The sequence below is a fragment of the Oncorhynchus clarkii genome, chromosome 18 (genome assembly GCF_045791955.1).
Source record: "Oncorhynchus clarkii lewisi isolate Uvic-CL-2024 chromosome 18, UVic_Ocla_1.0, whole genome shotgun sequence".
Lineage (NCBI taxonomy): Eukaryota > Metazoa > Chordata > Actinopteri > Salmoniformes > Salmonidae > Oncorhynchus > Oncorhynchus clarkii.
The window spans coordinates 7629601-7655682 of record NC_092164.1 but is presented as its reverse complement, the minus strand read 5'-3'; the positions used below and the strand labels follow the sequence as shown (position 1 = coordinate 7655682).

Here is a 26082-nt window from a genome sequence, read left to right as displayed (position 1 = left end):
TGTGAGTCTCTCTGCCTGACCGTGTCCTCTCCCCTCCAGAGGCCTGTGGCAGTAGATCGGTATATGACGGCCCAGAGCAGGAGGAGTATTCCTGCTTCCTCATCGACGATCCCCGGGAGACCTATAAGACCCTGAGAGTCATCATCTCCTCTGTTCAGACACTGGAGCAGCAGCACACCAAGTACAAACGAGACATGTTCAGGAAGACCAAGATCGGCAGCCAGTAAGTCTCTTTCTACTGTGGCTGGTTCTGGTCCGGGACAGGTCCGGTTCTGGTCCGGGACAGGTCTGGTTCTGGTCTGGGTCTGGTCCGGTACAGTACTAACAGTCTAGAAGGGTCCATGTAGTGGACATTCTCACACACACACACATTCACACACACACACACGCACGCACGCACACACACATTCACAGACACACACACACACACACACTCACAGACACAGACACACACACACACACACACACACACACACACACACACATACACACACACACACACACACACAGTCACTCTGTAATAATGTTCTGTAACATTTCACCCTCCTGACCACACCCCTCTTCTCTGTGTTCCGCAGGGATCATCCAATCGGAGACAAGAGTTTTCAGTGTTACATCCACCAACAGTCTGAGAGCTCCACCTACTCCATCTAGCCCCGCCCACCAAACTCTGCCATGAAGCGCAGAGCTCCGCCCCCGATGACCTGAGACCTAGCAACACTTCCTGGTTACCTCCTGGTCCACGGCTTCCCATGGTGCATCTTTCCGAGGTCTAATGGGGTAGAATAGTCTATGATGATGTGCTACAACACAATGCTCTGGACTGTTGGTGTACCAGTGACCACGCACTTTACCCCGCCCCACAACGGACATAAAGCTACTGCCTCAGCACCTTCTGAAACAATCTGATTTCGTTGTTCATGTTTCTGTAATGTTTGATAACAAAATGGTTTAAGTGGTATATTCCTGGTGTGAAAACAACCGATTCCTTTGTATTTCAAGTCACACAGACCAAACTCTAGGTTGAAAGACTGTTCACTTGGGGTCACGTCCGACTATGTATGTGTTTAACCCCCCCCCCGCACTCCTTCCAGGGAAAGATGATGACAGAGGGAGGAGACGGGCAGGTCATCAGTCAGCGACAGCGACCATGAGGACCCTAGCTGTTCATCTGACTGATTAGTGCAGCCTTCATTTACAATCTGGATCGTCCTGTTTTAATTGTTTAAGAGTTGTAGTGTTTTAATTCCGAGTCTGGTTCTGCATTTTGGTAGTTCTCTGCTGCCTCCTGGCCTGTACCCTGTCCCTGGGTAAGAACTCTGCTGCCTCCTGGTCTGTATCCTGTCCCTGGGTCAGAACTCTGCTCCCTCCTGGCCTGTACCCTGTCCCTGGGTCAGAACTCTACTGCCTCCTGGCCTGTACCCTGTCCCTGGGTCAGAACTCTACTGCCTCCTGGCCTGTACCCTGTCCCTGGGTCAGAACTCTACTGCCTCCTGGCCTGTACCCTGTCCCTGGGTAAGAACTCTGCTGCCTCCTGGTCTGGGTCAGAACTCTGCTGCCTCCTGGCCTGTACCCTGTCCCTGGGTCAGAACTCTACTGCCTCCTGGCCTGTACCCTGTCCCTGGGTAAGAACTCTGCTGCCTCCTGGTCTGGGTCAGAACTCTACTGCCTCCTGGCCTGTACCCTGTCCCTGGGTCAGAACTACAAATCCCAGTTGTGTATGCATTCCCTCAGATTTCTCCTGCTGTGAATCTAGTTAATGGTCAGGTCCAGGGCCTATGGAAGGTACGGCCATTATGGTTCACTCTCTGCATTGTGGGAAACCAACTAAACTAACCCGTTGACTGGTTGCTATGTCCAAAGCAACAGAACTAACCCTGTGACTGGTTGATATGTCCAAAGCAACAGATCTAACCTGGTGACTGGTTGCTATGTCCAAACCAACAGAACTAACCCTGTGACTGGTTGCTATGTCCAACGCATCAGATCTAGCTGGGCATCCATTCTCTCTGTAGTCCGTGGGTGTTGTTAGGTACAGAGTCTTCCATGATGGCAGACAGTCTTCTGTAGTCTGGCTACCGGTCTGGTTAGATAACATTCCACTCCTATGTCGTTGTTTCCTAATGGAAAGCTAGCTAAACAGGCTGGTACCCAGACTATATTTTCTACATCTGTATTTCTGAACCAAGCCCATATGTGTTGCTGAGATATCTTTGTATATCTCCACACCACAACCTATTTAAAAACCATAATGCCAATTGCTACAAATGTATATTTTCTATCTTTGTGGGTTTTTTTTTTTTAAATGTTTGATGGTCCTCAACATTGAGTGTGTTTTATATCTTCAGACTAGCGTCTTGTCCTACAGAATAGTCTGTACTTTAATGCTCCTTGTGTTTTATATCTTCAGACTAGTATCTTCAAATTGTCCCCCCCCCCCCCTAAAAATGATAACCCTAATCCACCTTCCCAGGAATTCCCTCTTCTAAAACGCCCCTTCTGAAGGATAACAGTGTAAATATATCAAGAGTATTAAGAAGAAGTTATTATGTATCTCTGTACAGAACAACTGAATGGTTTAAAATGAGCTTGTTTTGTCCTGGAAATAACTAAATGAAGGCAACATTATTGCAAACCGGTTGTTGTCTGAGTGGCTTTCATTCAGAATGTGTTGCAGGAAGATTTTTACATTTATTCATCCGTTATTTTAACCAGGTAAGTTGACTGAGAACACGTTCTCATTTACAGCAACGACCTGGGGAATAGTTACAGGGGAGAGGAGGAATGATTAGACAACGACCTGGGGAATAGTTACAGGGGAGAGGAGGAATGATTAGACAACGACCTGGGGAATAGTTACAGGGGAGAGGAGGAATGATTAGACAATGACCTGGGGAATAATTACAGGGGATGAATGAGCCAATTGTAAACTGGGGATTAATAGGTGAACGTGATGGTTTTGAGGGCCAGATTGGGAATTTAGCCAGGACACCAGGGGTTAACACCACTACTCTTACGATAAGTGCCATGGGATCTTTAATGACCTCAGAGAGTCAGGACACCTGTTTAACGTCCCCCTACACAGGGCAGTGTCCCCAATCACTGCCCTGGGGAATTGGGATATTTTTTTTTAGACCAGAGGAAAGAGTGCCTCCTACTGGCCCTCCAACACCACTTCTAGCAGCATCTGGTCTCCCATCCAGGAACTGACCAGGACCAACCCTGCTTAGCTTCAGAAGCAAGCCAGCAGTGGTATGTAGGGTGGTACACTGCTGACCAGGACCAACCCTGCTTAGCTTCTGAAGCAAGCCAGCAGTGGTATGCAGGGTGGTAGGTACACTGCTGACCAGGACCAACCCTGCTTAGCTTCTGAAGCAAGCCAGCAGTGGTATGCAGGGTGGTACACTACTGACCAGGACCAACCCTGCTTAGCTTCTGAAGCAAGCCAGCAGTGGTATGCAGGGTGGTATGCTGCTGACCAGGACCAACCCTGCTTAGCTTCTGAAGCAAGCCAGCAGTGGTATGCAGGGTGGTATGCTGCTGACCAGGACCAACCCTGCTTAGCTTCTGAAGCAAGCCAGCAGTGGTATGCAGGGTGGTATGCTGCTGGCAAGTGTTCTGAGGTTAATCTGTTTCTTGTAGTACGGAAAGCCCAAGAGTTCATTGAAGGATCTGTCCTTTTGATTGGTCAAACCAAGAGGGGGGGGGGGGGGGGGACCAAGGAGTTGAAAGGTCACAGATGTGTGTATTGATGGAACTATTGGCCATAAACTTGCAGTGTGTCCCGTCAATGTGATAATTTATAATGGAGTGCGTGAGAGAGAAAGTGTGTGTGTAGTTTGTGTGTAGTGTGTGTAGTGCGTGTGTAGTGTGTGCTTGTATGTATGCATATTGGCGTCCCCCTGAAGCAAGGACAGCAGTCCCCTGCCTATCTTCTGAAAACATCTGAAACCCTTCCTCTTCATACGGTATCTAAACATCTGAAACCTCTTCATACAGTATCAAACATCTGAAACCTCTTCATACAGTATCTAAACATCTGAAACCCTTCCTCTTCATACAGTATCAAACATCTGAAACCTCTTCATACAGTATCTAAACATCTGAAACCTCTTCATACAGTATCAAACATCTGAAACCTCTTCATACAGTATCTAAACATCTGAAACCTCTTCATACAGTATCTAAACATCTGAAACCTCTTCATACAGTATCTAAACATCTGAAACCTCTTCATACAGGATCTAAACATCTGAAACCTCTTCATGCAGTATCTAAACATCTGAAACCCTTCCTCTTCATACAGTATCAAACATCTGAAACCTCTTCATACAGTATCTAAACATCTGAAACCTCTTCATACAGGATCTAAACATCTGAAACCTCTTCATGCAGTATCTAAACATCTGAAACCCTTCCTCTTCATACGGTATCTAAACATCTGAAACCTCTTCATACAGTATCTAAACATCTGAAACCCTTCCTCTTCATACAGTATCTAAACATCTGAAACCTCTTCATACAGTATCTAAACATCTGAAACCTCTTCATACAGTATCTAAACATCTGAAACCCTTCCTCTTCATACAGTATCTAAACATCTGAAACCTCTTCATACAGTATCTAAACATCTGAAACCTCTTCATACAGTATCTAAACATCTGAAACCTCTTCATACAGGATCTAAACATCTGAAACCTCTTCATACAGTATCTAAACATCTGAAACCTCTTCATGCAGTATCTAAACATCTGAAACCTCTTCATACAGTATCTAAACATCTGAAACCTCTTCATACAGTATCTAAACATCTGAAACCTCTTCATACAGTATCTAAACATCTGAAACCTCTTCATACAGGATCTAAACATCTGAAACCTCTTCATGCAGTATCTAAACATCTGAAACCCTTCCTCTTCATGCAGTATCTAAACATCTGAAACCCTTCCTCTTCATGCAGTATCTAAACATCTGAAACCCTTCCTCTTCATACAGTATCAAACATCTGAAACCTCTTCATGCAGTATCTAAACATCTGAAACCTCTTCATACAGGATCTAAACATCTGAAACCTCTTCATACAGTATCTAAACATCTGAAACCTCTTCATACAGTATCTAAACATCTGAAACCTCTTCATACAGGATCTAAACATCTGAAACCTCTTCATACAGTATCTAAACATCTGAAACCTCTTCATACAGTATCTAAACATCTGAAACCTCTTCATACAGTATCTAAACATCTGAAACCTCTTCATACAGTATCTAAACATCTGAAACCCTTCCTCTTCATACAGGATCTAAACATCTGAAACCCTTCCTCTTCATACAGTATCAAACATCTGAAACCTCTTCATACAGTATCTAAACATCTGAAACCTCTTCATACAGTATCTAAACATCTGAAACCTCTTCATACAGGATCTAAACATCTGAAACCTCTTCATACAGGATCTAAACATCTGAAACCTCTTCATGCAGTATCTAAACATCTGAAACCTCTTCATACAGTATCTAAACATCTGAAACCTCTTCATACAGGATCTAAACATCTGAAACCTCTTCATACAGTATCTAAACATCTGAAACCTCTTCATACAGGATCTAAACATCTGAAACCTCTTCATACAGTATCTAAACATCTGAAACCTCTTCATACAGGATCTAAACATCTGAAACCTCTTCATACAGGATCTAAACATCTGAAACCTCTTCATACGGTATCTAAACATCTGAAACCTCTTCATACAGTATCTAAACATCTGAAACCTCTTCATACAGTATCTAAACATCTGAAACCTCTTCATGCAGTATCTAAACATCTGAAACCTCTTCATACAGGATCTAAACATCTGAAACCTCTTCATACAGTATCTAAACATCTGAAACCTCTTCATACAGTATCTAAACATCTGAAACCCTTCCTCTTCATACAGGATCTAAACATCTGAAACCTCTTCATACAGTATCTAAACATCTGAAACCTCTTCATGCAGTATCTAAACATCTGAAACCTCTTCATACAGTATCTAAACATCTGAAACCTCTTCATACAGTATCTAAACATCTGAAACCTCTTCATACAGTATCTAAACATCTGAAACCCTTCCTCTTCATACAGTATCTAAACATCTGAAACCCTTCCTCTTCATACAGTATCTAAACATCTGAAACCTCTTCATACAGGATCTAAACATCTAAACACCTGAAACCATCCCCCCTCTAGTCAGGGGTTTAAATACTGTCTCTGCAGTCTACCAGGGTCTCTAGTCAGGGGTATAAATACTGTCTCTGTTCCTCTACAGTCTACCAGGGTCTCTAGTCAGGGTATAAATACTGTCTCTGTTCCTCTGCAGTCTACCAGGGTCTCTAGTCAGGGTTTAAATACGGTCTCTGTTCCTCTGCAGTCTACCAGTGTCTCTAGTCAGGGGTTTAAATACAGTCTCTGTTCCTCTGCAGTCTACCAGGGTCTCTAGTCAGGGGTTTAAATACTGTCTCTGTTCCTCTGCAGTCTACCAGGGTCTCTAGTCAGGGGTATAAATACTGTCTCTGTTCCTCTGCAGTCTACCAGGGTCTCTAGTCAGGGGTTTAAATACTGTCTCTGTTCCTCTGTTCCTCTGCAGTCTACCAGGGTCTCTAGTCAGGGGTTTAAATACGGTCTCTGTTCCTCTACAGTCTACCAGGGTCTCTAGTCAGGGGTTTAAATACTGTCTCTGTTCCTCTGCAGTCTACCAGGGTCTCTAGTCAGGGGTTTAAATACGGTCTCTGTTCCTCTACAGTCTACCAGGGTCTCTAGTCAGGGGTTTAAATACTGTCTCTGTTCCTCTACAGTCTACCAGGGTCTCTAGTCAGGGGTTTAAATACGGTCTCTGTTCCTCTACAGTCTACCAGGGTCTCTAGTCAGGGGTTTAAATACTGTCTCTGTTCCTCTACAGTCTACCAGGGCCTCTGGTCAGGAATTTAAATACTGTCTCTGTTCCTCTGCAGACTACCAGGGCCTCTGGTCAGGGGTTTAAATACGGTCTCTATTCCTCTACAGTCTACCAGGGCCTCTGGTCAGGAATTTAAATACTGTCTCTGTTTATCTACAATATTCCAGGGCCACTAGTCAAGGGTTCAAATACTGTCCTCAACTCAAAGTCCCAGCACAGCAAAACAGGGCAGGCAGCACAGTGTATGTTTGTAGAGCAGAGAGTAACAGCGCTCCCTCTGTCACCTCCACCCCGTAACACCAGTGTGTCGTGAACAACATTTGCGAGGTCAACGGTTCACCTTCAAAATAAAAGTCCCCCACTGAAACAGATGGAAACGGATTCTATTTTTGGAATCGTTCCACACTTGTACTAGATAATGCTAAACACGGTTGGAATGTTGTTATAGAAATTCAACAAAAGACAATAGTTTTACATTTTTTTGTTGAAATTGCAATGTGGACGTATAGTCTAAACAGAATTTAAATGGATACCCCCCCCTTGGGCACAGATGTCAATTCAACGCTTAATCCACGTTGGTTCAACGTCATTTCATTGAAATTATGTTAAAACAACGTTGACTCAACCAGTGTGTGCTCAGTCGGTATATTGCAATGTACAGCCTTATCTATGGATCGTGGGTCCGTTAAATGGGGTATGAGCCTAATCACTGACACTCACAGAACACAACTGGGGAGACTAGTCACATGTGACAGTATAACTTTAGACCGTCCCCTCGCCCATACCCGGGCGCGAACCAGGGACCCTCTGCACACATCAACAACAGTCACCCACGAAACTTTATTTAGCGCGCACCACCGCTAACTAGCTAGCCGTTTCACATCCGTTACACCAGCACCACCGCTAACTAGCTAGCCGTTTCACATCCGTTACACCAGCACCACCGCTAACTAGCTAGCCGTTTCACATCGGTTACACACTCATATTACTATCGTAGCTCTTAAAGACAAACAGTTGTGTTCTGTCAGTTTTTCTGGGTATCTGTACTTGACTTGACTATTTACATTTTTGACTACATTTACTTTTACTGAATTACATTCCTAAAGAAAATAATGTTGTTGTTTTTTTTAAACTGCATACATTTTTCCTGACATGCACAAGTACTGGTTTCATTTTGAATGTTTAACAGGACAGGAAAACGGTCCAATTTATGCACTTATCAAGAGAACATGGACTCAAACGGATCTGTACAGACCCAGTGCACTACTTTTGTGAAGATATATATTTTTATTTTATTTTGAAGGCTTTTGTTGCTCATGTTAATGTGGTTCACGACACACACGTCTCCCTCCTCTCCTCTCTCCGCTCCCGGTCCAGTCCCAGCTCCCTCTCCACTGAACAGGCGAAAACATTTTCGGGAAGATTAAAGTTTTTGTCGCGGACCTGAGCTGTTCCGAGGATCGGTTTTTACTATGTGGAGAAATAAACCTAGTTTATTAGGAGAATCGGTGGCTTGTTTCATCTTTCTGATGGCGCTTTGCGATGCTCATCGATGTAAGTGAAACGTTATTTTACTTTATGTTGGATAACGGAAAAATGGACTTATGTGGAAAGTAAAAGTACAACTTTGGTGGTTGTTTTACGCTTTTACACAAGATCAGGGGGTGTATGTTTGGTGTTTTTCTTTTCCCAAAGAATTAACGGTAACTTCCATACTAAAATACAATTTATATCCGTCAAAGCCAAATAATTAATGGTAACTTGTTACTAAAAGACAACTTTAATGTGTCGAAGCCAACGCTACTTTTCACAGCATGTTATAAAGTCTGAAACATGTTTTGAGCTGCGTAGGTCGACAAAGAGGCAACAGGTGATCGGATGTTTTTACACTGTTCCTGCGGTCCTGGAAGATGAGTGACACCTCCTAGATGATTTATGTTTTGTTTTTAAAAAACAAAATTGCTTTAAATAATTTAAATAAGACCACGTGTTGAGGGGGGTAATTCCCTGCCAAAACAAGAACAAAGACCTGTTGAAATGGGACTGTTTACTAATCCGTTTAATCTACAGTTTGATCCAAATGATTCATCCATCAAAACATGTGTCAAATATCAATATAGATTCCTATGTGGTCACATACACCATTCACACGAAACCCCATTACTACCCCCCCGCTGTCATCACATTGTAATAACGGTGTAATAAAACACGTGTTGTGTGAGTGGAACGGACGTCATCAGGACTTCGTAACTTCTTGCGTTGTGTTTTAAAAAAAAAGAAAGGACAGGTCCCAGCCATCGATCACACAGTTGATTTGGTGTTTATTCTGACTATAGACAGAAGGAAACACATTTAGATGTGCAGGAATCAACCAGTATGTTGACGGCCGAACATTCGTGATTCGTCCGCTTGCATGTCAATATCAGTATTAAGCGGGGAGCTAATGTGACCATTGTAATTAGAGCATGCTAGCTAACTCACTCTTACAGCAATAACATTGAATAAAAAGTTCATCCCAGGAAGCCCCCTCAATATCTAACAGGTACTATACATGTACTGTATACATCTGGACATGTACCTAGTGAACTCGTACACATTGTACATCTGAAAATAGAATACAGTGTTTCAGAACGTGACCTAATGCTAGTGTAATCCATGTGAAATGGCTAGCTAGTTAGCGGTGGTGCGCGCTAATAGCATTTCAATCGGTGACGTCACTCGTTCTGAGACCCTGAAGTAGTTGTTCCCTTTGCTCTGGAGCGATGGGGTGACGATGCTTCGAGGGTGGCTGTTGTCGATGTGTTCCTGGTACGAGCCCAGGTAGGGGCAAGGAGAGGGACGGAAGCTATACTGTTACACTGGCAGGTTAATATCAGACTGGGAGGAGTTTGTTTTGTGATCTCCCCCTATCTGCAAGTGTCGCCGATATCATGACACCTAATTGATATGTAAATTCAACCAACCTGACATGCCTGCTCCCGCTCTCCGTCTCTGGCGCTCGAGGGCGCCAGGCTGCCCATCATTACAGACACCTGCCACCATCATTACGCGTATCTGCCCTCATTGGACTACCCTGGCCTCCTTCATTTTGTTGATTGCCCCTTCTATATCTGTCTGTTCCTCAGTTTGTTCCTCGTGTCAGCATTATCGTCGTTGTGTTTATATCCCTTGTCCAGACGCGGTCCTTGTTTGTTTCCTGTCCGTTGTTTATTAACTGTTAACTCCCCTTGTTTATGTTTATTAACTGTTAACTCTCCTTGTTTATTAACTGTTAACTCTCCTTGTTTATTAACTGTTAACTCCCCTTGTTTATTAACTGTTAACTCTCCTTGTTTATAAACTGTTAACTCTCCTTGTTTATTAACTGTTAACTCCCCTTGTTTATTAACTGTTAACTCTCCTTGTTTATTAACTGTTAACTCCCCTTGTTTATGTTTATTAACTGTTAACTCCCCTTGTTTATTAACTGTTAACTCCCCTTGTTTATTAACTGTTAACTCTCCTTGTTTATTAACTGTTAACTCCCCTTGTTTATTAACTGTTAACTCCCCTTGCTTTTTAACTGTTAACTCTCCTTGTTTATTAACTGTTAACTCCCCTTGTTTATGTTTATTAACTGTTAACTCTCCTTGTTTATGTTTATTAACTGTTAACTCTCCTTGTTTATTAACTGTTAACTCTCCTTGTTTATTAACTGTTAACTCCCCTTGTTTATTAACTGTTAACTCCCCTTGTTTATTAACTGTTAACTCCCCTTGTTTATTAACTGTTAACTCTCCTTGTTTATTAACTGTTAACTCCCCTTGTTTATTAACTGTTAACTCCCCTTGCTTTTTAACTGTTAACTCTCCTTGTTTATTAACTGTTAACTCCCCTTGTTTATGTTTATTAACTGTTAACTCTCCTTGTTTATGTTTATTAACTGTTAACTCCCCTTGTTTATTAACTGTTAACTCTCCTTGTTTATTAACTGTTAACTCCCCTTGTTTATTAACTGTTAACTCCCCTTGTTTATTAACTGTTAACTCTCCTTGTTTATTAACTGTTAACTCTCCTTGTTTATTAACTGTTAACTCCCTGTACTTGTATCCTTGTCTCTCAGCGTCCGTCCTTACACAACCAATAGAAACGCATAAAACATTGAATACATATTTCTGGAGTTGCAAGTGAAAATATAACCAACCCAGTTACACGTGTGTGTCTCCAGTCCTAACTCAGAACAGGGCCTCCCAGTTTCTGTCTCGGCACCGCAGGGCCAACTCCATGTTTGAGGAGAGTAAGAAAGGTAACCTGGAGAGAGAATGTATCGAGGAGCTGTGCAACAAGGAGGAGGCAAGGGAGATCTTTGAGAACTACCCGGAGACGGTGAGTGGCTCCTGAGGGCCCCTGGCACACTACTTACAAGATGGTCATGTCAGGAGGGACCTGGGGAGAGGGAGAGGGTAGACACTAGATGGTCATGTCAGGAGAGACCTGGGGAGAGGGAGAGGGTAGACACTAGATGGTCATGCCAGGAGAGACCTGGGGAGAGGATAGTCACTAGATGGTCATGTCAGGAGGGACCGAGGGAGAGGGTAGTCACTAGATGGTCATGTCAGGAGAGACCTGGGGAGAGGGAGAGGGTAGACACTAGATGGTCATGCCAGGAGAGACCTGGGGAGAGGATAGTCACTAGATGGTCATGTCAGGAGGGACCGAGGGAGAGGGTAGTCACTAGATGGTCATGTCAGGAGGGACCTGGGGAGAGGGAGAGGGTAGTCACTAGATGGTCATGTCAGGAGAGACCTGGGGAGAGGGAGAGGGTAGACACTAGATGGTCATGTCAGGAGGGACAGAGGGAGAGGGTAGTCACTAGATGGTCATGTCAGGAGGGACCTGGGGAGAGAGAGAGGGTAGACACTAGATGGTCATGTCAGGAGGGACCTGGGGAGAGGGAGAGGGTAGACACTAGATGGTCATGTCAGGAGGGACCTGGGGAGAGGGAGAGGGTAGTCACTAGATGGTCATGTCAGGAGAGACCTGGGGAGAGGGAGAGGGTAGACACTAGATGGTCATGTCAGGAGAGACCTGGGGAGAGGGAGAGGGTAGACACTAGATGGTCATGTCAGGAGAGACCTGGGGAGAGGGAGAGGGTAGTCACTAGATGGTCATGTCAGGAGGGACTTGGGGAGAGGGAGAGGGTAGTCACTAGATGATAATGTCAGGAGGGACCTGGGGAGAAGGAGAGGGTAGTCACTAGATGGTCATGTCAGGAGAGACCTGGGGAGAGGGTAGACACTAGATGGTCATGTCAGGAGGGACCTGGGGAGAGGGAGAGGGTAGACACTAGATGGTGTCAACATGTCAACTAGTGTTGACGTAGCTGAGTGGGATGGAGCGGGACGTTGACTAGTGTTGACGTAGCTGAGTGGGATGGAGCGGGACGTTGACTAGTGTTGACGTAGCTGAGTGGGATGGAGCGGGACGTTGACTAGTGTTGATGTAGCTGAGTGGGATAAAGCGGGACGTTGACTAGTGTTGACGTAGCTGAGTGGGATGGAGCGGGACGTTGACTAGTGTTGACGTAGCTGAGTGGGATGGAGCGGGACGTTGACTAGTGTTGACGTAGCTGAGTGGGATGGAGCGGGACGTTGACTAGTGTTGACGTAGCTGAGTGGGATGGAGCGGGACGTTGACTAGTGTTGATGTAGCTGAGTGGGATAAAGCGGGACGTTGACTAGTGTTGACGTAGCTGAGTGGGATGGAGCGGGACGTTGACTAGTGTTGACGTAGCTGAGTGGGATGGAGCGGGACGTTGACTAGTGTTGACGTAGCTGAGTGGGATGGAGCGGGACGTTGACTAGTGTTGACGTAGCTGAGTGGGATGGAGCGGGACATTGACTAGTGTTGACGTAGCTGAGTGGGATGGAGCGGGACGTTGACCTCAAGCTGTTGACTGGTTGAAGAACCCAGACAGACACGAGGCGTCTGCTAATAATGTCTCCTCTCTTTTTACAGGAACACTTCTATCCTCAATATGTCTGTAAGTTTCAACCCCACTCTGTTGAAGTCCTGTTTTCAGACATGTTTCCATTAACAACATCTAGCGATATAGAATCTAGCTGACCCTCAGCCACCCGTTCCTCAATGAGTTATCATGTGACTGATGTCAGCTAATATAACCCCACTGTGTTGTTGTCTGTCTGACTGATGTCAGCTAATATAACCCCACTGTGTTGTTGTCTGATGATATGACTGATGTCAGCTAATATAACCCCACTGTGTTGTTGTCTGATGATATGACTGATGTCAGCTAATATAACCCCACTGTGTTGTTGTCTGATGATATGACTGATGTCAGCTAATATAACCCCACTGTGTTGTTGTCTGTCTGACTGATGCCAGCTAATATAACCCCACTGTGTTGTTGTCTGTCTGACTGATGTCAGCTAATATAACCCCACTGTGTTGTTGTCTGTCTGACTGATGCCAGCTAATATAACCCCACTGTGTTGTTGTCTGATGATATGACTGATGTCAGCTAATATAACCCCACTGTGTTGTTGTCTGATGATATGACTGATGTCAGCTAATATAACCCCACTGTGTTGTTGTCTGTCTGACTGATGCCAGCTAATATAACCCCACTGTGTTGTTGTCTGTCTGACTGATGCCAGCTAATATAACCCCACTGTGTTGTTGTCTGTCTGACTGATGCCAGCTAATATAACCCCACTGTGTTGTTGTCTGATGATATGACTGATGTCAGCTAATATAACCCCACTGTGTTGTTGTCTGATGATATGACTGATGTCAGCTAATATAACCCCACTGTGTTGTTGTCTGATGATATGACTGATGTCAGCTAATATAACCCCACTGTGTTGTTGTCTGTCTGACTGATGCCAGCTAATATAACCCCACTGTGTTGTTGTCTGTCTGACTGATGCCAGCTAATATAACCCCACGCGTTCCTAGGAAACTATGCAGTTTTTTGTTTTTTTACGTGTTATTTCTTACATTAGTACCCCAGGTCATCTTAGGTTTCATTACATACAGTCGAGAAGAACTACTGAATATAAGATCAGCATCAACTCACCATCAGTACGACCAAGAATATGTTTTTCGCGACGCGGATCCTGTGTTCTGCCTTACGAACAGGACAACGGAGTGGATCCTATGCAGCGACCCAAAAAAACGACTCCGAAAGAGAGGGAAACGAGGCGGTCTTCTGGTCAGACTCCGGAGACGGGCACAGCGCGCACCACTCCCTAGCATTCTTCTTGCCAATGTCCAGTCTCTTGACAACAAGGTTGATGAAATCCGAGCAAGGGTAGCATTCCAGAGGGACATCAGAGACTGTAACGTTCTTTGCTTCACGGAAACGTGGCTTACTGGAGAGACGCAATCCGAAGCGGTGCAGCCAACAGGTTTCTCCACGCATCGCGCAGACAGGAAAAAACATCTTTCTGGTAAAAAGAGGGGCGGGGGCGTATGCCTTATGACTAACGTGACATGGTGCGATGAAAGAAACATACAGGAACTCAAATCCTTCTGTTCACCTGATTTAGAATTCCTCACAATCAAATGTAGACCGCATTATCTACCAAGAGAATTCTCTTCGATTATAATCACAGCCGTATATATCCCCCCCCAAGCAGACACATCGATGGCTCTGAACGAACTTTATTTAACTCTCTGCAAACTGGAAACAATTTATCCGGAGGCTGCATTCATTGTAGCTGGGGATTTTAACAAGGCTAATCTGAAAACAAGACTCCCCAAATTTTATCAGCATATCGATTGCGCAACCAGGGGAGGAAAGACCTTGGACCATTGTTACTCTAACTTCCGCGACGCATATAAGGCCCTGCCCCGCCCCCCTTTCGGAAAAGCTGACCACGACTCCATTTTGTTGATCCCTGCCTACAGACAGAAACTAAAACAAGAGGCTCCCACGCTGAGGTCTGTCCAACGCTGGTCCGACCAAGCTGACTCCACACTCCAAGACTGCTTCCATCACGTGGACTGGGAGATGTTTCGTATTGCGTCAGATAACAACATTGACGAATACGCTGATTCGGTGTGCGAGTTCATTAGAACGTGCGTTGAAGATGTCGTTCCCATAGCAACGATTAAAACATTCCCTAACCAGAAACCGTGGATTGATGGCAGCATTCGTGTGAAACTGAAAGCGCGAACCACTGCTTTTAATCAGGGCAAGGTGTCTGGTAACATGACCGAATACAAACAGTGCAGCTATTCCCTCCGCAAGGCTATCAAACAAGCTAAGCGCCAGTACAGAGACAAAGTAGAATCTCAATTCAACGGCTCAGACACAAGAGGCATGTGGCAGGGTCTACAGTCAATCACGGACTACAGGAAGAAACCCAGCCCAGTCACGGACCAGGATGTCTTGCTCCCAGGCAGACTAAATAACTTTTTTGCCCGCTTTGAGGACAATACAGTGCCACTGACACGGCCTGCAACGAAAACATGCGGTCTCTCCTTCACTGCAGCCGAGGTGAGTAAGACATTTAAACGTGTTAACCCTCGCAAGGCTGCAGGCCCAGATGGCATCCCCAGCCGCGCCCTCAGAGCATGCGCAGACCAGCTGGCCGGTGTGTTTACGGACATATTCAATCAATCCCTATACCAGTCTGCTGTTCCCACATGCTTCAAGAGGGCCACCATTGTTCCTGTTCCCAAGAAAGCTAAGGTAACTGAGCTAAATGACTACCGCCCCGTAGCACTCACATCCGTCATCATGAAGTGCTTTGAGAGACTAGTCAAGGACCATATCACCTCCACCCTACCTGACACCCTAGACCCACTCCAATTTGCTTACCGCCCAAATAGGTCCACAGACGATGCAATCTCAACCACACTGCACACTGCCCTAACCCATCTGGACAAGAGGAATACCTATGTGAGAATGCTGTTCATCGACTACAGCTCGGCATTCAACACCATAGTACCCTCCAAGCTCGTCATCAAGCTCGAGACCCTGGGTCTCGACCCCGCCCTGTGTAACTGGGTACTGGACTTCCTGACGGGCCGCCCCCAGGTGGTGAGGGTAGGCAACAACATCTCCTCCCCGCTGATCCTCAACACTGGGGCCCCACAAGGTTGCGTTCTGAGCCCTCTCCTGTACTCCCTGTTCACCCACGACTGCGTGGCCACGCACGCCTCCAACTCAATCATCAAGTTTGCGGACGACACAACAGTGGTAGGCTTGATTACCAACAACGATGAGACGGCCTACAGGGAGGAGGTGAGGGCCCTCGGAGTGTGGTGTCAGGAAAACAACCTCACACTCAACGTCAACAAAACTAAGGAGATGATTGTGGACTTCAGGAAACAGCAGAGGGAACACCCCCCTATCCACATCGATGGAACAGTAGTGGAGAGGGTAGCAAGTTTTAAGTTCCTCGGCATACACATCACAGACAAACTGAATTGGTCCACTCACACAGACAGCATCGTGAAGAAGGCGCAGCAGCGCCTCTTCAACCTCAGGAGGCTGAAGAAATTCGGCTTGTCACCAAAAGCACTCACAAACTTCTACAGATGCACAATCGAGAGCATCCTGGCGGGCTGTATCACCGCCTGGTATGGCAACTGCACCGCCCTCAACCGTAAGGCTCTCCAGAGGGTAGTGAGGTCTGCACAACGCATCACCGGGGGCAAACTACCTGCCCTCCAGGACACCTACACCACCCGATGTCACAGGAAGGCCATAAAGATCATCAAGGACATCAACCACCCGAGCCACTGCCTGTTCACCCCGCTATCATCCAGAAGGCGAGGTCAGTACAGGTGCATCAAAGCTGGGACCGAGAGACTGAAAAACAGCTTCTATCTCAAGGCCATCAGACTGTTAAACAGCCACCACTAACACTGAGTGGCTGCTGCCAACACACTGACACTGACTCAACTCCAGCCACTTTAATAATGGGAATTGATGGGAAATGATGTAAATATATCACTAGCCACTTTAAACAATGCTACCTTATATAAATGTTACTTACCCTACATTATTCATCTCATACGCATACGTATATACTGTACTCTATATCATCGACGGTATCCTTATGTAATACATGTATCACTAGCCACTTTATACTATACTATGCCACTTTGTTTACATACTCATCTCATTTGTACATACTGTACCCGATACCATCTACTGTATCTTGCCTATGCTGCTCTGTACCATCACTCATTCATATATCCTTATGTACATATTCTTTATCCCCTTACACTGTGTACAAGACAGTAGTTTTGGAATTGTTAGTTAGATTACTTGTTATTACTGCATTGTCGGAACTAGAAGCACAAGCATTTCGCTACACTCGCATTAACATCTGCTAACCATGTGTATGTGACAAATAAAATTTGATTTGATTTGATTTGATTTGATTTGTTGTTGTCTGTCTGTCTGATGATATGACTGATGCCAGCTAATATAACCCCACTGTGTTGTCTGTCTGATGTCAGCTAATATAACCCCACTGTGTTGTCTGACTGATGTCAGCTAATATAACCCCACTGTGTTGTTGTCTGTCTGACTGATGCCAGCTAATATAACCCCACTGTGTTGTCTGTCTGATGTCAGCTAATATAACCCCACTGTGTTGTCTGACTGATGCCAGCTAATATAACCCCACTGTGTTGTATTTCAGTTTGTCTGGGTTCACATCGTGTGGGCATCAACAACCAGAACTCTGGAGACTCCAACGTCCCTTCAAACCTCAGAACCTGTGTCAAAGGTTGGTAAAGGTTAGAGACGGTTGTTGGGGTTCAGAGGTCAGGGCTACGGGTTGGTTTAGAGAAGGGTTGTCAACTAAAATAATTCCCGCCGGCCTCATTTAGTCTTCAATGAGGTCCGTAGTTTAATTTAAAGTTGTCACCTCCATATCTTTTCACCACGGGCCGTATATTTGACCCCCCTGGATTAGTGGTAGGATGCTGGCCCACGGGTCGTATGTTTGACCCCCCTGGTTTAGTGGTAGGATGCTGGCCCACAGGTCGTATGTTTGACCACCCTGGTTTAGGGGTAGGATGCTGGTTTAGTGGTCGTATGTTTGACCCCCCTGGTTTAGTGGTAGGATGCTGGCCCACGGGTCGTATATTTGACCCCCCTGGATTAGTGGTAGGATGCTGGCCCACGGGTCGTATGTTTGACCCCCCTGGTTTAGTGGTAGGATGCTGGCCCACAGGTCGTATGTTTGACCACCCTGGTTTAGGGGTAGGATGCTGGTTTAGTGGTCGTATGTTTGACCCCCCTGGTTTAGTGGTAGGATGCTGGCCCACGGGTCGTATGTTTGACCCCCCTGGATTAGTGGTAGGATGCTGGCCCATGGGTCATATGTTTGACCCCCTGGTTTGGTGGTAGGATGCTGGCCCACAGGTCGTATGTTTGACCCCCCTGGTTTAGGGGTAGGATGCTGGTTTAGTGGTCGTATGTTTGACCCCCCTGGTTTAGTGGTAGGATGCTGGCCCACGGGTCGTATGTTTGACCCCCCCTGGTTTAGTGGTAGGATTCTGGCCCACGGGTCGTATATTTGACCCCCCTGGTTTAGGGGTAGGTTGCTGGCCCACGGGTCGTATGTTTGACCCCCCTGGTTTAGTGGTAGGATGCTGGCTCACGGGTCGTATGTTTGACCCCCCTGGTTTAGGGGTAGGTTGCTGGCCCATGGGTCGTATGTTTGACCCCCCTGGTTTAGTGGTAGGATGCTGGCCCATGGGTCGTATGCTTGACCCCTCTGGTTTAGTGGTAGGATGCTGGCCCACGGGTCGTATGTTTGACCCCCCTGGTTTAGTGGTAGGATGCTGGCCCACAGGTCGTATGTTTGACCCCCCTGGATTAGTGGTAGGATGCTGGCCCATGGGTCATATGTTTGACCCCCCTGGTTTAGTGGTAGGATGCTGGCCCACAGGTTGTATGTTTGACCCCCCTGGATTAGTGGTAGGATGCTGGCCCATGGGTCATATGTTTGACCCCCCTGGTTTAGTGGTAGGATGCTGGCCCACAGGTCGTATGTTTGACCCCCTGGTTAGAGCGTTGGACTAGTAACCGGAAGGTTGCAAGTTCAAACCCCCGAGCTGACAAGGTACAAATCTGTCGTTCTGCCCCTGAACAGGCAGTTAACCCACTGTTCCTAGGCCATCATTGTAAATAAGAATTTGTTCTTAACTGACTTGCCTAGTTAAATAAAGGTAAAATAAAATAAATAAATTAGGGGTAGGATGCTGGTTTAGTGATCGTATGTTTGACCCCCCTGGTTTAGTGGTAGGATGCTGGCCCACGGGTCGTATGTTTGACCCCCCTGGTTTAGTGGTAGGATGCTGGCCCACGGGTCGTATATTTGACCCCCCTGATTTAGGGGTAGGTTGCTGGCCCACGGGTCGTATGTTTGACCCCCCTGGTTTAGTGGTAGGATGCTGGCCCACGGGTCGTATGTTTGACCCCCCTGGTTTAGGGGTAGGATGCTGGTTTAGTGGTCGTATGTTTGACCCCCCCTGGATTAGTGGTAGGATGCTGGCCCATGGGTCATATGTTTGACCCCCCTGGTATGGTGGTAGGATGCTGGCCCACAGGTCGTATGTTTGACCCCCTGGTTAGAGCGTTGGACTAGTAACCGGAAGGTTGCAAGTTCAAACCCCCGAGCTGACAAGGTACAAATCTGTCGTTCTGCCCCTGAACAGGCAGTTAACCCACTGTTCCTAGGCCATCATTGTAAATAAGAATTTGTTCTTAACTGACTTGCCTAGTTAAATAAAGATAAAATAAAATAAATAAATTAGGGGTAGGATGCTGGTTTAGTGATCGTATGTTTGACCCCCCTGGTTTAGTGGTAGGATGCTGGCCCACGGGTCGTATGTTTGACCCCCCTGGTTTAGTGGTAGGATGCTGGCCCACGGGTCGTATATTTGACCCCCCTGATTTAGGGGTAGGTTGCTGGCCCACGGGTCGTATGTTTGACCCCCCTGGTTTAGTGGTAGGATGCTGGCCCACGGGTCGTATGTTTGACCCCCCTGGTTTAGGGGTAGGATGCTGGTTTAGTGGTCGTATGTTTGACCCCCCCTGGATTAGTGGTAGGATGCTGGCCCATGGGTCATATGTTTGACCACCCTGGTTTGGTGGTAGGATGCTGGCCCACAGGTCGTATGTTTGACCCCCCTGGTTTAGGGGTCGGATGCTGGCCCATGGGTCGTATGTTGGACCCCCCTGGTTTAGTGGTAGGATGCTGGCCCACGGGTCGTATGTTTGACCCCCCTGGTTTAGTGGTAGGATGCTGGCCCACGGGTCGTATATTTGACCCCCTGGTTTAGGGGTAGGTTGCTGGCCCACGGGTCATATGTTTGACCCCCCTGGTTTAGTGGTAGGATGCTGGCCCATGGGTCGTATGTTTGACCCCCCTGGTTTAGGGGTAGGATGCTGGTTTAGTGGTCGTATGTTTGACCCCCCTGGTTTAGTGGTAGGATGCTGGCCCACGGGTCGTATGTTTGACCCCCCCTGGATTAGTGGTAGGATGCTGGCCCATGGGTCATATGTTTGACCTCCCTGGTTTAGGGGTAGGTTGCTGGCCCACAAGTCGTATGTTTGACCCCTTTGGTTTAGGGGTAGGATGCTGGTTTAGTGGTCGTATGTTTGACCCCCCTGGTTTAGTGGTAGGATGCTGGCCCACGGGTCGTATGTTTGACCCCCCTGGTTTAGTGGTAGGATGCTGGCCCACGGGTCGTATATTTGACCCCCCTGGTTTAGGGGTAGGTTGCTGGCCCACGGGTCGTATGTTTGACCCCCCTGGTTTAGTGGTAGGATGCTGGCCCATGGGTCGTATGTTTGACCCCCCTGGTTTAGTGGTAGGATGCTGGCTCATGGGTCGTATGTTTGACCGCCCTGGTTTAGGGGTAGGTTGCTGGCCCATGGGTCGTATGTTTGACCCCCCTGGTTTAGTGGTAGGATGCTGGCCCATGGGTCGTATGTTTGACCCCCCTGGTTTAGTGGTAGGATGCTGGCCCACGGTTCGTATGTTTGACCCCCCTGGTTTAGTGGTAGGATGCTGGCCCATGGGTCGTATGTTTGACCCCCCTGGTTTAGTGGTAGGATGCTGGCTCACGGGTTGTATGTTTGACCGCCCTGGTTTAGGGGTAGGTTGCTGGCCCATGGGTCGTATGTTTGACCCCCCTGGTTTAGTGGTAGGATGCTGGCCCATGGGTCGTATGTTTGACCCCCCTGGTTTAGTGGTAGGATGCTGGCCCATGGTTCGTATGTTTGACCCCCCTGGTTTAGGGGTAGGATGCTGGCCTATGGGTTGTATGTTTGGCCCCCCTGGTTTAGGGGTAGGATGCTGGCCCATGGGTCGTATGTTTGACCCCCCTGGTTTAGTGGTAGGATGCTGGCCCATGGGTCGTATGTTTGACCCCCCTGGTTTATTGGTAGGATGCTGGCCCACGGGTCGTATGTTTGACCCCCCCTGGATTAGTGGTAGGATGCTGGCCCATGGGTCATATGTTTGACCTCCCTGGTTTAGGGGTAGGTTGCTGGCCCACAGGTCGTATGTTTGACCCCTTTGGTTTAGGGGTAGGATGCTGGTTTAGTGGTCGTATGTTTGACCCCCCTGGTTTAGTGGTAGGATGCTGGCCCACGGGTCGTATGTTTGACCCCCCTGGTTTAGTGGTAGGATGCTGGCCCACGGGTCGTATATTTGACCCCCCTGGTTTAGGGGTAGGTTGCTGGCCCACAGGTCGTATGTTTGACCCCCCTGGTTTAGTGGTAGGATGCTAGCCCATGGGTCGTATGTTTGACCCCCCTGGTTTAGTGGTAGGATGCTGGCTCACGGGTCGTATGTTTGACCGCCCTGGTTTAGGGGTAGGTTGCTGGCCCATGGGTCGTATGTTTGACCCCCCTGGTTTAGTGGTAGGATGCTGGCCCATGGGTCGTATGTTTGACCCCCCCTGGTTTAGTGGTAGGATGCTGGCCCACGGTTCGTATGTTTGACCCCCCTGGTTTAGTGGTAGGATGCTGGCCCATGGGTCGTATGTTTGGCCCCCCTGGTTTAGGGGTAGGATGCTGGCCCATGGGTCGTATGTTTGACCCCCCTGGTTTAGTGGTAGGATGCTGGCCCATGGGTCGTATGTTTGACCCCCCTGGTTTAGAGGTAGGATGCTGGCCCATGGGTCGTATGTCTGTATAGTCCTGTCCTGTCTGGATACCTGTATGTGTTCTGTATAGTCCTGTCTGGATACCTGTATGTGTTCTGTAAAGTCCTGTCTGGATACCTGTATGTGTTCTGTAAAGTCCTGTCTGGATACCTGTATGTGTTCTGTATAGTCATGTCCTGTCCGGATACCTGTATGAGTTCTGTATAGTCCTGTCCTGTCCGGATACCTGTATGAGTTCTGTATAGTCCTGTCTGGATACCTGTATGTGTTCAGTATAGTCATGTCCTGTCTGGATACCTGTCTGTGTTCTGTATAGTCCTGTCTGGATACCTGTATGTGTTCTGTATAGTCATCTCCTGTCTGGATACCTGTATGTATTCTGTATAGTCATTTCTGGATACCTGTATGTGTTCTGTATTGTCCTGTCTGGATACCTGTATGTATTCTGTATAGTCCCGTCTGGATACCTGTATTTATTCTGTATAGTCCAGTCTGGATACCTGTATGTGTTCTGTATAGTCCTGTCTGGATAGCTGAATGTGTTCTGTATAGTCCTGTCCTGTCTGAATACCTGTATGTGTTCTGTATAGTCCTGTCTGGATAGCTGTATGTGTTCTGTATAGTCCTGTCTGAATACCTGTATGTGTTCTGTATAGTCCTGTCTGGATAGCTGTATGATACCTCTGTGTGTGTTGTTCTGCAGAGATCAGTGACCAGTGCCTTCCGTTTCCGTGTTACAAGGAGGGTTCTGAACGCTGCATCGATGGCCAGGCCTCCTTCACCTGTCAGTGTCGACCAGGCTGGAAGGGCCCGCGCTGTGAGGATGGTAGGTACCAGACAGACACTGGGTCCTGGCTTAATCCTGGGTCCTGGCTTAATCCTGGGTCCTGGCTTAATACTGGGTACTACTTAATACTGGGTCCTGGCTTAATACTGGGTCCTGGCTTAATACTGGGTCCTGGCTTAATACTGCGTCCTGGCTTAATACTGGGTCCTTGCTTAATACTGGGTCCTGGCTTAATACTGGGTCCTACTTAATACTGGGTCCTGGCTTAATACTGGGTCCTGGTTTAATACTGGGTCCTACTTCATACTGGGTCCTGGCATAATACTGGGTCCTACTTAATACTGGGTCCTGGCTTAATACTGGGTCCTGGTTTAATACTGGGTCCTACTTCATACTGGGTCCTGGCTTAATACTGGGTCCTACTTAATACTGGGCCCTGGCTTAATACTGGGTCCTGGCTTAATTCTGGGTCCTGGCTTAATACTGGGTCCTGGCTTAATACTGGGTCCTACTTAATACGGGGTCCTGGCTTAATACTGGGTCCTGGCTTAATACTGGGTCCTGGCTTAATACTGGGTCCTACTTAATACTGGGTCCTGGCTTAATACTGGGTCCTGGCTTAATACTGGGTCCTGGCTTAATACTGGGTCATACTTAATACTGGGTCCTACTTAATACTGGTTCCTACTTAATACTGGGTCCTGGCTTAATACTGGGTCCTACTTAATACTGGGTCCTGGCTTAATACTGGGTCCTGGCTTAATACTGGGTCCTGGCTTAATACTGGGTCCTACTTAATACTGGGTCCTGGCTTAATACTGGGTCCTGGCTTAATACTGGGTCCTACTTAATACTGGGTCCTACTTAATACTGGGTCCTACTTAATACTGGGTCCTGGCTTAATACTGGGTCCTGATTTAATACTGGGTCCTACTTAATACTGGGTCCTGGCTCAATACTGGGTTGCTGGTTTGAATCCGTCTCTAAAAGCTTGGTCAGAAACGTTAGTGTTGCTGACTTACTAGGCAGGAACAGGACTTGGAGCCGAGTTTATAGTCAATAAATCCATGTTTTGCAATTCTTGAATAACGATGTTATTGGTTGTTTTATTGATCAGACATCGACGAGTGTTCAGACCCAGATCACCAAGCCGGCTGCAACCAGAAGTGTTACAACTCCCCCGGTAGCTTCCGCTGTATGTGTGATGATGGGTACCGGTTCAGAACCAGCGAGAAGATCCACTGTACAGGTAGCACTTACTGTTATATAGATCCACTGTACAGGTAACACTTACTGTTATATAGATCCACTGTACAGGTAACACTTACTGTTATATAGATCCACTGTACAGGTAACACTTACTGTTATATAGATCCACTGTACAGGTAACAGTTATATAGATCCACTGTACAGGTAACACTTACTGTTATATAGATCCACTGTACAGGTGACACTTACTGTTATATAGATCCACTGTACAGGTAACAGTTACTGTTATATAGATCCACTGTACAGGTAACAGTTACTGTTATATAGATACACTGTACAGGTAACAATTACTGTTATATAGATACACTGTACAGGTAACACTTACTGTTATATAGATCCACTGTACAGGTAACACTTACTGTTATATAGATCCACTGTACAGGTAACAGTTATATAGATCCACTGTACAGGTAACACTTACTGTTATATAGATCCACTGTACAGGTAACACTTACTGTTATATAGATCCACTGTACAGGTAACACTTACTGTTATATAGATCCACTGTACAGGTAACAGTTATATAGATCCACTGTACAGGTAACAGTTACTGTTATATAGATCCACTGTACAGGTAACACTTACTGTTATATAGATACACTGTACAGGTAACAGTTATATAGATCCACTGTACAGGTAACAATTACTGTTATATAGATCCACTGTACAGGTAACAATTACTGTTATATAGATACACTGTACAGGTAACACTTACTGTTATATAGATCCACTGTACAGGTAACAGTTACTGTTATATAGATCCACTGTACAGGTAACAGTTACTGTTATATAGATCCACTGTACAGGTAACAATTACTGTTATATAGATACACTGTACAGGTAACACTTACTGTTATATAGATCCACTGTACAGGTAACAATTACTGTTATATAGATCCACTGTACAGGTGACAGTTACTGTTATATAGATCCACTGTACAGGTAACAGTTACTGTTATATAGATCCACTGTACAGGTAACAATTACTGTTATATAGATCCACTGTACAGGTAACACTTACTGTTATATAGATCCACTGTACAGGTAACAGTTACTGTTATATAGATCCACTGTACAGGTAACAGTTACTGTTATATAGATCCACTGTACAGGTAACAATTACTGTTATATAGATCCACTGTACAGGTAACAATTACTGTTATATAGATCCACTGTACAGGTAACAGTTATATAGATCCACTGTACAGGTAACAGTTATATAGATCCACTGTACAGGTAACAGTTACTGTTATATAGATCCACTGTACAGGTAACACTTACTGTTATATAGATCCACTGTACAGGTAACACTTACTGTTATATAGATCCACTGTACAGGTAACAGTTATATAGATCCACTGTACAGGTAACAGTTACTGTTATATAGATCCACTGTACAGGTAACACTTACTGTTATATAGATCCACTGTACAGGTAACACTTACTGTTATATAGATCCACTGTACAGGTAACAATTACTGTTATATAGATCCACTGTACAGGTAACAGTTATATAGATCCACTGTACAGGTAACAATTACTGTTATATAGATCCACTGTACAGGTAACAATTACTGTTATATAGATCCACTGTACAGGTAACACTTACTGTTATATAGATACACTGTACAGGTAACACTTACTGTCATATAGATCCACTGTACAGGTAACACTTATATAGATCCACTGTACAGGTAACACTTACTGTTATATAGATCCACTGTACAGGTGACAGTTATATAGATCCACTGTACAGGTAACACTTACTGTTATATAGATCCACTGTACAGGTAACACTTACTGTTATATAGATCCACTGTACAGGTAACAGTTATATAGATCCACTGTACAGGTAACACTTACTGTTATATAGATCCACTGTACAGGTAACAATTACTGTTATATAGATCCACTGTACAGGTAACAGTTTCTGTTATATAGA

General features: G+C 46.0%; 3 protein-coding genes across 3 annotated transcripts in view; all 3 read left to right on the top strand.

Moving 5' to 3' along the window:
* Nucleotides 1-759, top strand: part of LOC139372431 (ras GTPase-activating protein 3-like) — a 115050-nt gene extending 114291 nt beyond the window's left edge. Inside the window, exons 22-23 of the mRNA XM_071112144.1 lie at nucleotides 40-223; nucleotides 579-759. Coding sequence (XP_070968245.1) covers nucleotides 40-223; nucleotides 579-654 — 260 coding nt within the window. The 3' untranslated portion in view covers nucleotides 655-759. The remainder of the gene's footprint in view (nucleotides 1-39; nucleotides 224-578) is intronic.
* The window catches only part of LOC139372956 (general transcription factor II-I repeat domain-containing protein 2-like), a 979173-nt gene that overhangs the window by 243876 nt on the left and 709215 nt on the right, over nucleotides 1-26082 (top strand). The gene's annotated exons all lie outside the window — the stretch shown is intronic.
* LOC139372951 (vitamin K-dependent protein S-like) overlaps nucleotides 8271-26082 on the top strand; it is a 34120-nt gene continuing 16308 nt past the window's right edge. Inside the window, exons 1-6 of the mRNA XM_071112843.1 lie at nucleotides 8271-8488; nucleotides 11142-11299; nucleotides 12932-12956; nucleotides 17599-17685; nucleotides 22788-22910; nucleotides 23989-24120. Coding sequence (XP_070968944.1) covers nucleotides 8407-8488; nucleotides 11142-11299; nucleotides 12932-12956; nucleotides 17599-17685; nucleotides 22788-22910; nucleotides 23989-24120 — 607 coding nt within the window. The 5' untranslated portion in view covers nucleotides 8271-8406. The remainder of the gene's footprint in view (nucleotides 8489-11141; nucleotides 11300-12931; nucleotides 12957-17598; nucleotides 17686-22787; nucleotides 22911-23988; nucleotides 24121-26082) is intronic.